This window comes from Halichoerus grypus, chromosome 2 (assembly GCF_964656455.1).
Source record: "Halichoerus grypus chromosome 2, mHalGry1.hap1.1, whole genome shotgun sequence".
Lineage (NCBI taxonomy): Eukaryota > Metazoa > Chordata > Mammalia > Carnivora > Phocidae > Halichoerus > Halichoerus grypus.
In genome coordinates, this window is record NC_135713.1 from 163,086,910 (window position 1) to 163,104,296 (window position 17,387).

The following is a 17,387-nucleotide window of genomic DNA, read 5'->3' on the forward strand; positions in this document are numbered from 1 at the left end:
AGGAATTTATTGATGTAGGGATTTTGAATTTATACTTCAGCATATGCCCCTCACCTTGGAGAAACGTACTTGGCTGAACTACCTGATATCTGCAGTCATGGGTCTGAGTTTTGCTGTATCTTTGCTTGGCCTTCAACATCTCTAATAACTTTGAAACCTAGGTTTTCAAATGCTTTCTGGTGTCTCTGGAAATACTAATTTTTCTATTTTGAAATCTGCTAATTGGTTTGGGCCGATCTTTCAAAGTAAAATGGAGAAATCCATCTTAATCTCACTACATTTAAAGGGGAAGTCTGCTTTATCTTAATTCATTTTCCCAAGTATTCTGACCCTTTCAAGTAGGAGAGGATGGGAGGGACAAAGTGGTGATGGGTTTGGGCATCTCAGCTGAGAGCAGAGTAAAGGCATCGAGGTGAAGGAAGAGGTCAATGAGTGAGGTGTGACCTGGGGAATGGGAATATTATCCCCTAGACAGCTGAGAACTTAGGCTCTGAACATGGGTGGGTTAAAACATTTATGTTGAATAAATAAATTGGAGTGGACTGATATCTCCCCTCCTGGGACATTTCCTTACAGAAACTCATGGATCCAGAAGTTAGAGCCAACAGGACGTCTGTTACTGAGTTCATTCTACTGGGCCTACTAGAAACAGAACAGCTGCAGTCTGTGGTCTTTGTAATCTTCTTCTTTGCCTACCTGGTCACAGTCGGAGGCAACCTCAGCATCCTGGCTGCCATCTTGGTGGAGCCCAAACTCCACACCCCCATGTACTTCTTCCTGGGGAACCTATCAGTGCTGGATGTTGGGTGCATCACCGTCACTGTTCCCTTGATGTTGGCTCGTCTCCTGTCCCACAAGCATAGAGTTCCCTACGGAGCCTGCCTCACACAACTTTTCTTCTTTCATCTTCTGGCTGGGATGGACTGCTTTCTGTTGACAGTCATGGCCTATGACCGATTCCTGGCCATCTGCCAGCCCCTTACCTACAGCACTCGAATGAGCCAGACAGTCCAGAGGATATTGGTGTCTGTGTCCTGGGCTTTAGGTTTTACCAATGCACTAAATCACACCATTGCCCTAAATACCCTCAACTTCTGTGGTCCCAATGTGATCAATCACTTCTACTGTGACCTCCCACAGCTCTTCCAGCTCTCCTGCTCCAGCACCCAGCTCAACGAGCTGTTGCTCTTTGTCGCAGCAGCCTTCATGGCTGTAGCCCCCTTGGTCCTCATCACTGTGTCCTATGCACACGTGGCAGTTGCAGTCCTACGAATCCGTTCAGTGGAAGGCAGGAAGAAGGCCTTTTCCACATGTGGCTCCCACCTCACTGTGGTTTGCCTCTTCTATGGTACTGGTATCTTCAACTACATGCGTCTTGGTTCTGAGGAGTCTTCGGACAAGGATAAAGGGGTTGGGGTCTTTAACACTGTTATCAATCCCATGCTGAACCCACTTATCTACAGCCTTAGAAATCCTGATGTCCAGGGTGCCCTGTGGCGAGTACTTGTGGGGAGGCAGTCACTAACCTAAGGGTTAATAGTATCCCTTCTTTCCTGCCTTCTCTGGGTTAAGAAAACTTCCCATGAAGACAATAACCCGGGAAAATGGTCCGTAACCCTATCTCTCACTGCCTGAAGATTTGTGTGATGTATTTATCCTGCAAAGAAGTCCGACATAATTGATTCATACAGCAAATATTTATTAAATTGCTTCTATGATCCAGACACTCTCCTAGGGGACTAGTGAACAAAATAGACAGAAGTCTCTGGACTTATGTGAAACACATTCTAGTTAAGAAAGACAAAATACATAAATGAGCATCATATGTGGAATATCACAGCGATAAAGGCTATAAAGAGAAACAAGTAAGATAAGGGGATATGAGCAAGTGCCCTGGGGAAATCGCTGCCTCATGTATGGCTGTGCTCATTTTTCTGGGTAAGGTTGAAGCCCTAGAAGCTGGGTGGTTCCGGACAGCAATGTCCTACAGGGAAGGGCGATTTGGCTAATAGGTAACCCATTAACCTAAGTAACAAAGAATATCACTGTGAAGTTTCTTTCTGGTGGGGCATAAGATTCCATCTAGATCAGAGTGCAGAAAACCATTTTAAACCATTGGCCCAGTGCCAAGTTTATTCTATTCTACACTTCACCTTTCACATCCAAAAAAAAAAATCAATTCCTTCTCTTCACTATCACACGAGAACCCAATAGGATGTTTAGTGGACAGACAGGGGCTATAGAGAGAAATAGATCACTAAATTAAAACTACATTAATGCATGCATGATATATCTTCATGTCAAAAAAAGAATGTTCCATCTCCACCCCGGCCATGTCTTTGTTATTGGATAAATCCTCTTGTTCACATATATGATAAAGGCTTTGGAAGAATAAGCATTTATACTTCATATATGATAAAGGCTTTGGAAGAATAAGCATTTATACTTCAACCAGGTCCTTTGACTTTTTCAGTGAGGAATGTACAATATAACCTTTTCCTTCAAAGTCTTATTTTTTCCCTCCCAAATCTCCTAGCTCAGAAAATGCCCATAAATGAAGTTTCTGGGAGTGATGCCTCTAACTTTATAAATACATCAGTACAACTCCAATCCCGAGAATTTTCTCACCTTGATGTTTATCCAGCCTCAGCTCATCCATTTCTGATTTGCATCTTTTCTCCAGCTTCCCTTGGAAGGCTACTTACCCTGTCCTGGCAATCCCACTACCCCTCCGCTGTATCATTCCTAAATCTGTCCTATGGCTACACCAGGAGCTTGGCTTCCCTATAATCTCTTCTTGGAGCCACAGAACAGAGGCCAGGTTGAGAGGAGGATGGGAAGAAAACACAGGAGAATGGGAGGTAGGACAGGAATGAGAGTGGAGGAATGAAGATACAACATGAGGGTATAGGGAGGGACGGGAGAGGATGGTGAACAGAAGGGGTAAGAAGGAAAGATAGAAATTAGGGAAAGGACACAGGAGAACAGGAGATGAGAGAGGATGGGAGAATTGGGATTATCGAACGAGATGCCTCAGGAATGTTGAGCTCGAAGATGAATATGGAGAAAATGAAGAATGAATGATGATGGGAGATGAGAATAAAATTCATACTATGGAATCCCTTCCCATCAGCATGTGGCCTTGTAAGATCAGCACCTTTGATGTTATTGTTGGGCTCCCCCCAAACCCGCTTCCTTCTAACTAGGAAAAAAAATTAAGTTTAAGTTTTGCTGAAAGTATAATAATGAAAAGTAGTCTAGGTACTCTCTTCTGCTTCCTCTGGCTAGGAGCCAATCCCTGGAGAACAGAGAGTTGAGCTGATAGGGGAAAAGGAGGGTGGACGTGTGTGCTCACCACTGGTCCACCCAAGTTGTCGGCCCCCTGCCTTTGGGGATGGTGCCTGCCAATACGGTCTAAGGAGCAGAGATGATGTATGTCTCTTTCCTGATATTCTTGGGTCTCTGGACACCTCAGGGTTATAGAAAATGAACTTCCCTCAAAGGGCAAAGTTCTTATGAGTAAAAATCAGGAATGTGGCCTATAACCACATTCCTTTCTATGGTTGGGTTTGTTCCTACCTATACCATAAAGAACTGGGACAAGATAATCTCCACAGCTCTTCACATTAAATGACCCTTGATTACAATAGGCTGGATGAACTTTTTCCTAGGCCTGAACCCAGAAAACATTTTGAGAACATTATCACCACTATTTCTACTACTCCATCTACCCGATGAGCATTTCACACTGCCCCAACTAGTCTTACCTATTACGCATCAAAGATCTCCAGACCTTGGTGAGACAGAGCAGGGACCGGACTCTGGTCCTCTCAGCCCTAACTGCAAAATCCAGCATTCCTTGATAGCTGAAACTCTATGCCCCTTGAATAGCATATCTTGCAGGAATGCAGAAGCAGGATATCTACCAAAGGAGGGACTCAAAGACAAAGACTGGCAAGGATGGGACCAAACCAGTCTGTGCCAAGATGGACCCCAAAGATGACCTTTCCCCCACTTTCTCTCTCATTATAATACTAAAAATCATGCCCAGTGGTGGATATTTAACATGCTAGTTACACATATGACACATGGAGAAGCATGACCTTTAAGTGTGCAGGTGCCAATAAATCCCTACCTCTCCATGTTTAAAAGACACCCTTTTTCCTCCCCATAGAAAACTTTTCTTCTCCAACTCATGTAATTGCCCCTTCCTTTTCCTCATAAAAAGCCCCTTGCTTTCATCCCGTAAGCGGGGCACTGTTTGGGTGTCTACCAGAATCCATGCTCTCTGAATTGCAATTCTTTAATCCTAAATAAATGCTCATTTGCCTCTCGCTGTGGCTCTTTATTTTCAGATTGACAATCTTTCTTTATAATGCTTTATGATTTTGTGTCTCACATTGAGTGGAAAAGATTTTTTCCATCTGTATCAGGTAAGATAGGCTAGGTTACACTGTGCTAACAAACAGCCCCTAAAATCTCAATGGCTTTCAACAGCAAAGGTTAAATTCTTATTTATGTGACCTCAATTATTTGATAGATCTAAAAGAGTTGTTGTTTTGATTCTTCATCTTTTTTTTTATTTTGAGGATGAGAGTAATGACTTCCAAGTCAGAGAGGAAGCCGGAAGTCTACATTTTATTTTACCTGATAATTGCTTGTAGTGAACATTTATGGTCTTTCTGACTTCTATTTCCCCTTTTCTAACAGCTATTAGTTTCTATTTGGCATCTGGGTGGTTCCTGGGCATGTGGTTCCACCTGAGGCATTCGCATATATTGCTGGCCTGGCCGCAGTGATGGTTCTATGTGGGCATGTGGCCTAAGCTAGTTTCATACAATTCTTTATAGTGAGTAAGGAAAGGGTTAAGGTCTAGGCAGGGAGAGGTAGGGGGCCCCTGGCTGGGCTCTGAAACTATTCCTGGCTGGCAAAAGTGCTAAGACAGAGTGAACAAGAGATAAGAGAATAGACCAGACCACCTGGCCCTGAATGTCAGGGAGTATTTTTCTTTGGCGGCTATGGTGTAATCACAGAAAATAACCAAACCTCGAAGAATTAAGTCATTAAGGGTGTTATCAATAGTCTTTGCTCAAACCAAGAGGGCACAAGAATCTCAAGGCCACAAGCTTCTCAGTCAGTTCTCTATAAAAGACTGCCACTAAAAACCTTCAGTGGCAACCCATTCGGGACCCCTCTCACTCTAGAGAGCTTCTTCTTTGCTTTCTGCTCTCACCTTCACTTAATAAACTGTCAACTTCACTTCACCCTTTTGTGTCCGTGAGATTCATTCTTTGACTCCGTGAGACAAGAACCCTGCAATCCTGTAACAATACTAGCATTTCACAACTGGGTTTCCATGATAGAATTAAGCCCTATACAAAATTATCTGAATGACAATTTTCTCAATTCTCCCAAGGCTCCACAGCTAGCAACATTCTAGATGCACAGGACAGAAGCTAACTCACTACATAGGTTATTAGAACTCAATTCCCTTTGGAACTGTGGCTGAGAAGAGCCACTCTAGACTTGCTCCTCATAAAGGAAGCTTTCAACTTTTAATGTTTGTGGGCCCTGCACCTGGGCTCCCAAGAAAGATACAACTTTACCAAGGTCACAATGACGTCACCAAACTTCAAAGCACAAGCTCTTTCTGCCCTGAGCACACATTGTACATTGGTGTCATTAGCAAATAAGTTAAAAGAAACATTTCAAACTCAAGATGAGAGTAAAAATCTCCCAGAGTTCTGTTCCCATACCTCCAAAGCCTGCAACCTTGCACGTACTAAAAGCATAAGATAAAGTCTGTAATTTTCTGAAATATCCTTCATCATGATGATTTGTAACTCTTGATGTAACAAAAACAAATGATCCTGGAGTAAACATTCCTTCTCCAGAGCACTCTCTTCTTTGTGAAGATCGTGTATCCCGGGCAGCTCTCCTCACTTGGGCTCGGATAAAACTCTCCACCTTTTTTTTTTTTTAATAAACTCGAAAAGGTTTGTTCATTTTGTGTCAACACTCCTGGTCAAACCAAGAAACATCTTTGCCCCGAGAAGTCTGAGAGGCATCAAAAAGCTACCAAATGAACTGAGGGGCCAAAACGCAGGAAAAAAAAGAATCCCAGAGAGACACTGCTGACAATTTCCCCGCTTTCCCCACAAGCCATTTGTTGATTCCAAGACAGGGGCTGAGAGGCTGGGAGCAGAAGGTGCGGCTGAGGGGCTGAGGCGTGAGCCAAGCTTTAGCAGGCTTATGGAGCCAGAGAGACAAAAAGTGGAGGCAGAGTCCTGACAGACGGAAGCACTCCAGGTTTTCAACTGGGACTTGCAACATGCTACATTCTAGAAGTAACACACAATAGGAAATAAGCCAACCCTCATCAACAATGTGCCTGAAACCACAGGATAGCACTGAACCCTATATATACTATGTTTTTTCCACATACATACCTAGGATAAAGTGTAATTTATAAAGTAGGTACAGCAAGAGATTAAGAGCAATAAGAAAATAAAACAATTATAACAATGAACTGTAATAGAAATTACGTGAATGTGTTCTTTCCCGCTCTTAAAATATCTTAGCTCCTTTTGTGGTGATGTGAGGATGATAAAATGCCTACATGAGGAGAGGAAGTGAGATGAATGGCATAGGCACCGTGATGTAGCATCAGGACACTTTTGATGTTCTGAGGATGTGTCAGGAGGATCATCTGCTTCCTGACTGTGGTTGACCACGGATAACCAAAACCACAGAAAGCAAAACCACACTTAAGGGGGGACTACTGTATAATCAGAGCTTATGTCCCAGAAGTTTTAACTAGGCTATGGGGAAAATGCCTAAATGTCCTGTAGTAACAACAGTTTCTCACAATCTGCCACAGCTCAAAAGGCCAAGTTAAGCCACATTAACACTCAGGATTTTGAATAAAAGATATATTTATTGGGATGAAGAGGACAAAGAAGAAAACAGAAACATGAGCTGTCATTACCCCTCCTTCTACCTCCTGTGTCCAAGTGTGTCCAAGGGAGATACTCCCATGGTCTGGATGTCATCTCTTCTGGATGATTGAGGAAGAAGTGACTCATTGTGGAGCAGAACTTGGCTCCTGAGGGACACCATCCTACCAGCAGGGAGTGATACCCTCACTTCAGCACAGCCTTCCTGTGTCCAGGGCCTGCCTTCTAGTGCTTTCCTTTGGATTGGTGAAAGAGGGGGAGGCTTTTATCTCATGGGCACAGCTTCCGGGAGAGTAACAGATCAGAAGCTGAGCTTACCAGAAACCCTGTCCCACCTTTGTAGAACAATGTTGCTGAAGAAGCACAAAGTTGCTTTTGCTTTTGCCTGTTGTACTTAAAAGTTCTGGAGCTTCCTCTCCTTCCATCCCTCAAGGTCAATAAACACAAACAAAACAAAAATAGGATCTCTTGGCCCCTCCAATTAAAGGCTAGGTCATTATAAACTTTGTGGAGGATGATTCAGGAAATGTATCAAAGGCTCTGAACAATAAAAACATTTGGCCCCGCAATTCCATTTCACCAATTTCCCCTGAGGAAACAATAACAGAGATGTACACATGGAGATGCTATTGCCAAGTTGCAAACAATAGGAAAACTGAACGCAACTAAATATTGAAACAGTGTGTTAAATGAATTCTGCTATATTCATTAAATTGCACACTGAAATACTGTATAGGCCTTAAGTTGTAATGCAGCCGAATATTTACTAACATAGAAAGGCATTATTAAGTGAAAAAGCAAATTGCAAAACAATTTGAATTCATTCTGAAATATAGATGTATTGAGCAGAGATCAAAGTTTGGAATTTATACCAAATGTTTTAGAATTTATATCAAATAGTTGTCTTTGGGTAGCAGACAGACAAGTAAGTATTTGGGGTTTATTTTTATTTTAATATTTCTGCAAGAAATGCACATTGTTGGTTTACTAAAAACAATGAAAGTTAAAGTTAACAGACATCCTGTAGTACCTCATTGTCTACAGACTCTATTTCGAGCCCCTTTATAAGACGTTGGAGGCCACTTGACATCCCTCCCACCTACTCCCTCAGCTTCACCACAGGTTGCTGCTTGTCTCACCAGGTACTCTCAGTTGGGTCACCCCCTCACCTACCAGGCTTTTTCCTGCCTCTTTGTCTTTGTCCACCTGTTTCTGCTTAATAACAACCACAACAACTATGGGCCAATGACTATCTCATGTAATCCTCACAGCTACCCTCCGAGTGACATGATGTTATTGTACCCAACGTTCAGATGAGAACACAAGGCCTAGCCAGGGACGACCATGACCACACAAGGGACCACACACGGGCTGGGACGAGAACATTGGCTGGCTACTGCAGATAGGAAGACTCCCCTCCACACCACGTCCCTCTTCTCTCGCAGTGATCTTACTTTGCCCTGCCACTTTTCCTGGGTAGCTCTTCATTTGGCATGGTGTTGCTTAAGTCTCAGCTCAGCTGTCACCACCCTGAGGAAGCCTTCCCTGAATCCTCCCTCACTAACAAGCCAAGCTAGGCTCTCCTCCTTCGTGCCCCCTAACCCTCCTGCCCAGAGCGTAACCACTGCCTTCAGACATTGCCTTGAAACACTCTTCTTCCCTGTCTATTGTGAGCTCCTGATTCATGTTTGTACCCCAGATTGAGGCCCTTAATAGGCACCCAGTCATTATCAATTACTTGAATTGAACGTCAGATCAATTCAATTCTCCATCTGTCAAAGTCTAGTCTGGCTCCACTGATGATCGGTGAAGGATTGCTCCCTCTTTGGAACTGCCACAGCCCAGTGACTAATCTTGTCAGTTGCTATTCAGTTTCTATTCATTGAATTTTACGTGGCTGGCTGAACCTGAGTAGAGATTGAGTCTCACTGTTACCTCCTTCCTTCTGCTGCCTCCACAACCATTCCTATTCATGAGCTTGTGTTGAGAAGCTGGGGGGTTTTGTGTTAGGTGAAGGATTGAGTGGTAGCAAACAGAAGAGATGGGGCAATGGAGTGAGGAGCCACGGTAATGAAGGATGGGCTGCCCAGGGCTAGGGTCTTCCCCTAGAACTCAGGACCATGAGTGGATGTGTGCTAGAGAACACCAGAGACCCACCCCTCCCCGGGCCATAACTTGGCATATTTTGAAAGGCTGGGATGGTGGCCCTGTGGTCTTATGATCAGAAAAGTTGAAAGAATGATCCTGTAAAATTCTAGTATTAGAGTTAGCATTGCCAAGGCTGGCAAGGTCTGGGGGACACTGGGTTACATAGAGGTGTCTTTTCTTCATCACAGATATAATATAAGCCCATTCTGAGCTAATCACTCTCCTGTCTCCCATAGGATAATGCCTTGCACATGGTAGAGGAAATTCCCAGTCTCCAATTCAATACCCAAAATTATCTCAGATCAACCTCTGGAGGGGTTTCCTTAGGAGCAGTCTTCCCAGAGCCCCATGCATGTCCTTGTTCCTCAGGCTGTAGATGAAAGGGTTCATCATGGGGGTCACCACAGCATACATCACTGTGGCTACTGAGTCCTTCATGGAGTACGTTTGGAGGGGCTGCAGATATACCATACCAAGCGTCCCATAGAAGAGGGACACCACAGCCAAATGGGAGGCACAGGTGGAGAAAGCTTTGTACTTCCCAGTGGCTGAGGGTATTCGGAGGATGGCTTTGACAATTCGGGCATAGGACATGATCATGAACCCTAAGGGGGTGAGGAAGATAAAGCAACCTGTAGCAATCAGCGCTGTGTGATTGACTTGGGTGTTGGAACATGCGAGCCTCAGCAGGACGTACATCTCACAGAAGATGTAGTGGATCTTCTGAGAACCACAAAATGTCACCCTGGTCATGAGGAGGGTATGGGTGAGGCCATAAAGGACAGAAAGTGCCCAACACAAGGTGAGGAGCAAAACACAGAGCCCAGGGCTCATGGCCGTGGTGTAGTGGAGGGGGCGGCAGATGGCCACATAGCGGTCATATGCCATTGTGGCCAGGATGAGGTTGTCCAGGGCCACCAAGGAGACCAGGAAGTAGAGCTGTGTTAGACACCCCGCATAGGAGATGGCTTTGTTCTGAGCCTGGAGGCTCACCAGCATCTTGGGGATTGTACTGGTGACAAAGAAGAGGTCTGTGAAGGAGAGGTTGGCCAGGAAGAAGTACATGGGAGTGTGCATGCGGGGATCAAAGCTGATGGCCAGGATGATGAGCACATTTCCCAGCACTGTGACCAGGTACATGGACAGGAACATCCAGAACAGGACCCGCTGCTGCTCAGGACTCTCTGAGAGCCCTAGGAGCAGGAACTCAGAGACGCCACTGTGATTGCTTCCATCCATTTCCCCAACTGTCTGCAACATAGGCACCAACAAATGTTTGTTTATTAAGTGTCCTCAATTGAACAAAGACATTCATATAAGCACAATTAACTGTTTTCTTAGCATTAAAATATCTGACTAAATTTTACAATTTAAAAATGTTATTATCAAAGTATAATTGATATACAATGTTATATTACTTTCAGGTATACAACAGTGATTTGGCAATTCTGTGCATTATGGCAATTCTGTGCAATGCTTACCACAGTATATGTAGTCACCATCTGTCACTGTACAATGTTATTACAATATTATTGGCTATATTCCCTATACTGTACTTCTCATTTCTGTGGCTTATTTTATAAATGGAAGTTGATACTTCTTAATCAAGGTCCCACCCACCTCCCCTCTGGCAACCACCAGTTTGCTCTCTGTATTTAAATGTCTGTTTGGTTTTTTTGTTTGTTTCTCAGTGTGGAGTCTGCTTTAGATTCTTTCTCCCTCTCCCTCTGCCCCTCCCATTTGTGCTCGCTCTCTCTCTCTAAGATATATAAATAAATCTTTTTTAAAAAGACAAGAGACAAGAAGTTGACAAGAATGTGGAGAAAAGGGAACGCTTGTGGGAATGCAAACTGGTGTAGCCACTGTGGAAAACAGTATGGAGGCTCCTCCAAAAATTAAAAATATAATATCAAGTTAACAAGAAACTAATAACATGGAAAATCCTTATGCAACTCAGTCATTCCAGCAACATCTAATCTGGCATACTCAATATTACAGGAATAATGTCTATGTCTTATTTAAAATTCTATCATCTTACTATACTCAACAATGTCATTTTGTGACTTTGGAAACAAACAAAAGGACATGGTTTTGATTAAGCAATTTTTAGTTCTAGAAATTTATCTTAAAAAAGATATTATCAGGCAAAATATAAAAAATGTATATATGTTTATGAGAGCCTTGTTAATAATAGTAAAAATGTAGAAACAACATAAACATTCAACAGTAGACACTTTGCTTAAAAAATTACAGAATAGGCAAATCCATAGAGACACTAAGTCGACTCTGGTTGCCAGGAGCTGTGGGAAGGGCAAAATGGGACTGTTAATGAGCCCGGGACTTCTTTTGGGAGTCACGAAAATGTTCTAAAATTAGATTGTGGTGACATTTGTGCAATTCTGTGAGCATATTGAAACCATTGAGTTGTATACTTTCAATGGGTTAATTTTAATGGTATTGGTGGTATACACGGTATACATGTATTCACAATGGTATATATCTCAATAAAGCTCTTCTAAAAAATTATGTAGTCCATTAAATCAGAGATTAGGAATATCATAAATGATGTTAAAATTTTTTCTCATTTGTATGTGGAAAGATGTTTATAATAATTGCTGAATCAAAATTCCAGTTCGTTCTTACACAATAAAATAGAAAACGTGCAGTTTTGACTTGAGCTAGAGATGCCTGCCCCGTGTTGGGATTGTGAGGAGGAGGAACCGGGAAATGCGTGGCAAGTGCTTAGCGCTGGCTCAGCCCCCTCCCCAGCCATCCAGGTGCCTGGACTGGGGGGTGGGGGTGGGGGTGGGGGAGAGGGCTGAGACTCCTCCCTGACAGGAGCAAGTGTCAGAGGCAGGTAACAAGGTTGGGGAAAGCCAGAGGACGTTTCAGGGACATTGGCCCATCTGCTTTCTAGCCCTCAAGGCAAGTGTCCCCCACATCTTGGTGTGCATCAGAATCACCTGTGATGCAGATTTTTTTTTTAAGATTTTATTTATTTATTTGACAGAGAGAGGGACATAGCAAGAGCAGGAACACAAGCAGGGGGAGCAGGAGACGGAGAAGCAGGCTTCCCGCAGAGCAGGTAGCCCAATGCAGGGCTCGATCCCAGGACCCTGGGATCATGACCTGAGCTGAAGGCAGACGCTTAACGACTGGGCCACCCAGGAGCCCATGTGATGCAGATTTTTAAAAGATGCTCTGGTCCCCTTCCTTGAGATGATTCGGTGGCTCTGTGCTGAGGACCAAGTCCTTTTTAGCAGTCACCTGGTGATTCTCACTGTGCAGAAATGCTGTTCTGAGTCTGAAAGACTCAATGGGTTCTGAACACTTGTGTGGTCAGATGGCCTTAGAGACACAAACCCCTCTGCAGTGAGGGCAGAGAGTGTAGGAAAAGTATTCCACACTTGATGTTGGAAAACTGTCCTTTGGTCCCTCCTGTGTTGCTCCCTAACTGCAGGACCGTGAGGAGGGCGTGCAACCTCCCTGAGCCTCCTTATCCCACGCAGGAAGCCTTTCTTGCAGGTTTGAGAATCACATGCAACAGAGCATGTGACAGCACTTGGAAAACCGGAGAGCGTTATAAAGATTGGAGGCATTGTTATTTACCTTTAAATACTAAAGTGTTAGATTATATAAAGAATTTTCAAAGTATGTGAGTATGTTTGTGTGACTTAGCAAATGGAGAAGAAAAGAGATAAGGGAAGGAAGGAAGAGAGAGAGAGGCTGTGAAATCCCAACCTTACTCACTGCTCGGTGCTGGTGTTAGAGCTCACTCATTCTGCTGCCTCCACTTTTCTCCTCCATTCAACGAAAATTCACAGTCAGGACATAAAGAATCTTAAGTAGGACTGTGGGACTCGGGGCTGGAACAAGGTAAAGGTGAAAAGCAGGGGAGCTGGTGCCTGGATCTTTGATCCCCTAGCAGAGGAGACCAACTATAAGCCTGTGGGCACCCCAGCGAAGCTGGGGGGCCCGAGAGCCGCTGCCTGAGCCCCGAGTTCAGGAAGGAAGTGGCTGAGTCAGGACTGTGTCAGGCCTATTTGTTAATTTTGGGGAGGCCTCAGGGAAGCAATCCCAAGGCAGCTTCTTCTGACAAACATGAGTAATCACTCCAATGAACAAGGGTCTTGGGAAATGAGTCTTGTTTACAAGGAGTAAGCCAGATTCTCCTTCCCTCTTCTTCCACTTTGTCGCTTCCCCCTGCCCCCTCCCTCCCTATTTAAGATGGATAGGATGAGTTTGGATGTCCCAAACCATAGATCACCTCAGCCCATGCTCTCTTTGACCAAACTCCTAGCACCACTGACTCAGAGATGATAGGATTCTAGATTCAAACAAGCCTATCTACCCCCTCCACACCCTCTAAATGGAGGAACTGGAATTTTAGCATCCCTGTCCAGAGAACACTTTGTCTTGTCTTTGTATCGCCTCTCTGATGGGGAGCTCACTACCTTAAAACAAATTTCAAGAAAAGTGCTTCTAGTCTCATAGTTGGTAGTTGTAAAACAAATGTCTCCATTTGCAGTCCTCATCTAGGATACACTGCTGGAGGAGAGGATGAATGACCTCAGATTGTTCCTGGGTCCACTACTAGATGGGCCTCAATTAATTTATTGAATTGTTCTAGGCCTCAGTTTCCCCACTTTTCAAATCTAAAAGTAACAAACCCTCCACTGGTCAAGTTTTGGTTTTTTTTTTTCACTTTTTAAAAAAATTATTGTGTTATATTAATCACCATACATTATATCATTAGCTTTTGATGTAGTGTTCCATGATTCATTGTTTGCGTATAACATCCAGTGCTCCATGCGGTAACAGGTGTCTTGGTGCTTCCAGCCAGCCACCCCATGGAGTCAGTTCGTATAGTTGGCCTCTCTCCTGCTGCCCAAGTCCCTGCACTCAGTCTTTACAAGCCAGACCCCCTTCTGGGAGCAGCCCAGACACCCAACACCTTTCATCAATAAACAACCTCAGTTATACTCATGCCTGGGGGTCTACCTTCCTTCCTTCTTACTTGATTCCTGTATTATTTATTGATTGCAGGCATTGGGCTAGGTGCTGGGGAAACCACCGTGAACAGGGTGGACACAACTGCCTCCACTCACGGATCTTACAGACCAGTACAGGAGAGATCTTCTAAAGAAGACACCCAGGGAAGAAAGCAATCACAACAATCAGTGCCCCAAAGAAGAAGTAATCTGAAATAGAGAATAACTAGGGGAGGAATGGGCACCTTCTCAGATTGGTTGGTCAGGGAAAGTCTCCTTGAGAGACATTCAAGCTGAGACCAGATGGCTGAGAGGGTGCCAGCTCCTCAGGGAGTCAGGGAAAGAGCTTTCTGGAGAGAGGGGACAGCATCTGCAAAGCAAAAAAACGTGTGTTCAAGGACTGCAAGAAAGCCAGTGCTGGTGCTTTGTCAGCAAAGCCATAAGGGGCACAAGTTGAGTGGGAGGAGGTGCACAGGGGCAGATGAAGCCAGGGAGTCATTATGGCTTTTATTCTAACTGCAACAAGGAGTCATCGAAGCATTTTCAGCTGGTGGAGCAGGATGGTTCGATTTAGGTTGAATGGCTCACTCTGGTTGCCATGAGGATAACAGGCTAGAGACAGACCGGACAGCCGTGGCCCAGGTGAGTAGGGACAGTGGGCTGCACCAGGATGGGAGTAGGAGAGAGAGGAAAAGAGATGATCTAGCTACCTTTGGAGATGAAATCATGAAGTTCAATAGAGGACTGGACCCTAGAGATATAAGAAAGGGTAAACTCTGGGCACGTGGGGGTGCCTGGGTGGCTCAGTTGGTTAAGCGACTGCCTTTGGCTCGGGTCATGATCCTGGAGTCCCTGGATCGAGTCCCGCATCGGGCTCCCTGCTAGGCGGGGAGTCTGCTTCTCCCTCTGACCCTAACCCCTCTCATGTGCTCTCTCTCATTCTCTCTCTCTCAAATAAATAAATAAAATCTTAAAAAAAAAAAAAACCTCTGGGCACCTGGGTGGCTCAGTTGGTTGGGCGTCCCACTCTTGGTTTCTGCTCAGGTCATGATCCCAGAGTCCTGGGATCAAGCCCCACGTCAAGTTCCCAGCTCAGCGAGGAGTCTGCTTCTCCCTCTCCCTCTGCCCCTCCCCCGCACTTGCTTGCTCACTCGCTCTCTCTCGAATAAATAGATCATTAAAAAAAAAAGAAAGAAAGGGTAAAATCAAGGATGACCTTTTATTTCTGACTTGGGGGACCTAAGGAAGGAGCATAATGAATTAACATAGGGAAGAGTTTGAACTTCTGAGAGGTGAGCAGGGGAGACGGCAAGAAGATATTTAGGTATAAGACCTCTTAGATGGTGGCATAAATTTGGAAGACATTCACATATACAAGATGCCTAGAGCCATAGAGACATATAATTTGACACTGTAATTCTACTGCTATGGATAGAAGTCCTAATAAATCATCCAAAATGGAATCAGCTTTATAAACAAACATATCCGTCACAATATTATTTATAATTTTTTAACTAAAAAGGTCCTAAATGCCTATCAATTAGGAAATGCTTAAGCCTATGATGCTACCTATAACTGGTGAAATATTATGCAACATGTTTCTGGGCATGGGAAACTTCTTATGCGATAAGACAACAAAAGGAAAACTATTTCTACATGCACACAAAAAATATTAGAAGTAAATATACCAACATATTACATGTAGTCTGGGTGATGGGATTAGAGGTGATTTTTACTTATGTTTGTTTCCCACTAGACCAAGATCTAGGTTTTCTCTGGGTAAGAATCACTCATTCCTCTCAAATCCACAGGGCCCAGCCCAAGACTTGGGGCCTAGAGGACATTACTGGTATTTGCCTATTGGGAGATTATTTGGTTAAGGCTCCATCCAGCAAGATTTGGCTTCCTCCATACTCCTCAGCTCAGATGTTAATTACTAAGAAACTACTATGGCCCACAGAGGCTTGCTCAAGAAATTTAGGTTTGGGAGTTTCTTGAACAGTGTCTGAGAATGTGGCTCTGAAGCCCCTCAGAGCAGCATGACATTGGATAAAACTGACATACACTCCTCCTGAAACACACTTTCTGGTTCCAGGACCTTAAGTCTCTCAAAGCTATACAGAGAAACAAAGGAGCCACCTTAACAAATTCTTTGAACATGAATTGACAAATACATCTGCAGAGTATGCCACATGCTTCCATGAGCACTTAAAGGAAAACATCAAGGCCCTTGACTTCAGTCGAGCATTCAGGCAATCACTTTTCATCCACTGATACCTAGTGGGCATCGATCCTTGCCCTGGGCACTGAGGCACAGCGCTGTATCACACATAGTTGAAGTTCAGTTTTCAGTCTCCTGGGACCAGGACTTAAACTTGTGCAAAGAGGAAATAACAAGACATCTCAGCCTGGATTCTCTCTCGGAGCCCAGAGATAGGACCGGCTCCATGAAGCCCCCCGGAGAAATGAGGAACTAGGCTGCAAAGTGGCATCAGGACCATCCCTCCAGAATCCATCATCAGACTGCCTCAGGGCTCCATCTGTTTCCTCACTAATGAGGTCCAGGGAATTTCTGCTTCCTCTGGTCTTCAGGTTCTGACGCAGATGCTGAAGTCAATCACTAGGTAAGGTCTCTGCAACCCAGTGAAGCCCACATAGTAAGTAAAAGGTTGGATTATTTTGAAATACTCTGAAAACCTGGTCCTGGAGACCCTCAGAACAGCAAGTTATTATTACCCTCTGAAGCAAAGTGGGGCACCATCTTTGCTCTTTCACATTCCAAACTGGGATCTCCGGAAGGAGAGTGAAAATAGTGTGGAGAGAGTGAAAATAGTGGTGGAGAAGTGTGTGGTTGCTCTTGTCTTGATTTTTGTTTTCTTTGGGTCCAGAGTTGAGTAAATTATAGACCCTCAGTTCATTGCACATTATCACCACCATTCCTTTCAAGGTGTGTCTCTGGTTTTATTGTCTTTTATAAGCTCCAATCTCCACTCACTCCCTCTTTCCCCACATAGACAACCACTCCAATATACCCATGTAAACCAGAAGAATACATGTCTTTGCATGTCTGTGTATTTTATATACATAAATAGTATGATGCTGTAGATCCCATTATGTCTCTTACTTTTTGCAGTAACACTATTTTTTATGATTCTTTCTCCTTGTTCTGTGGACACCAACTCCCTGCTACTCTTACCTCTTTCCAATCCATTCTTTATATGCACCACAGTAATTTTCTTAAAGTTTAACTTGGCCCCTATCACTTTCCTGCCTAACTCATTTCAAGAACTTC

The 17,387-nt window shown here is 44.0% G+C and overlaps 2 protein-coding genes across 2 annotated transcripts; one reads left to right on the forward strand and one right to left on the reverse strand.

Annotated features, from left to right (window-relative positions):
* Positions 1-570: 570 nt before the first annotated feature.
* LOC118525773 (olfactory receptor 3A2-like) lies at positions 571-1,530 on the forward strand. The gene has a single exon (XM_036076648.2). The coding sequence runs from the start codon at positions 583-585 to the stop codon at positions 1,528-1,530; it is 948 nt and encodes a 315-aa protein (XP_035932541.2). The 5' UTR covers positions 571-582.
* A 7,871-nt stretch (positions 1,531-9,401) lies between these two features.
* On the reverse strand, positions 9,402-10,343 carry LOC118525768 (olfactory receptor 1D2). The gene has a single exon (XM_078066364.1). It carries the CDS (start codon positions 10,341-10,343, stop codon positions 9,402-9,404), a length of 942 nt encoding a protein of 313 aa, XP_077922490.1.
* Positions 10,344-17,387: the final 7,044 nt, after the last annotated feature.

What these genes read in the sequence shown, in the direction of transcription:
- LOC118525768 (XM_078066364.1), bottom strand. Translation starts at nt 10,343, where the DNA reads ATGGATGGAAGCAATCACAGTGGCGTCTCTGAGTTCCTGCTCCTAGGG.
- LOC118525773 (XM_036076648.2), top strand. Translation starts at nt 583, where the DNA reads ATGGATCCAGAAGTTAGAGCCAACAGGACGTCTGTTACTGAGTTCATT.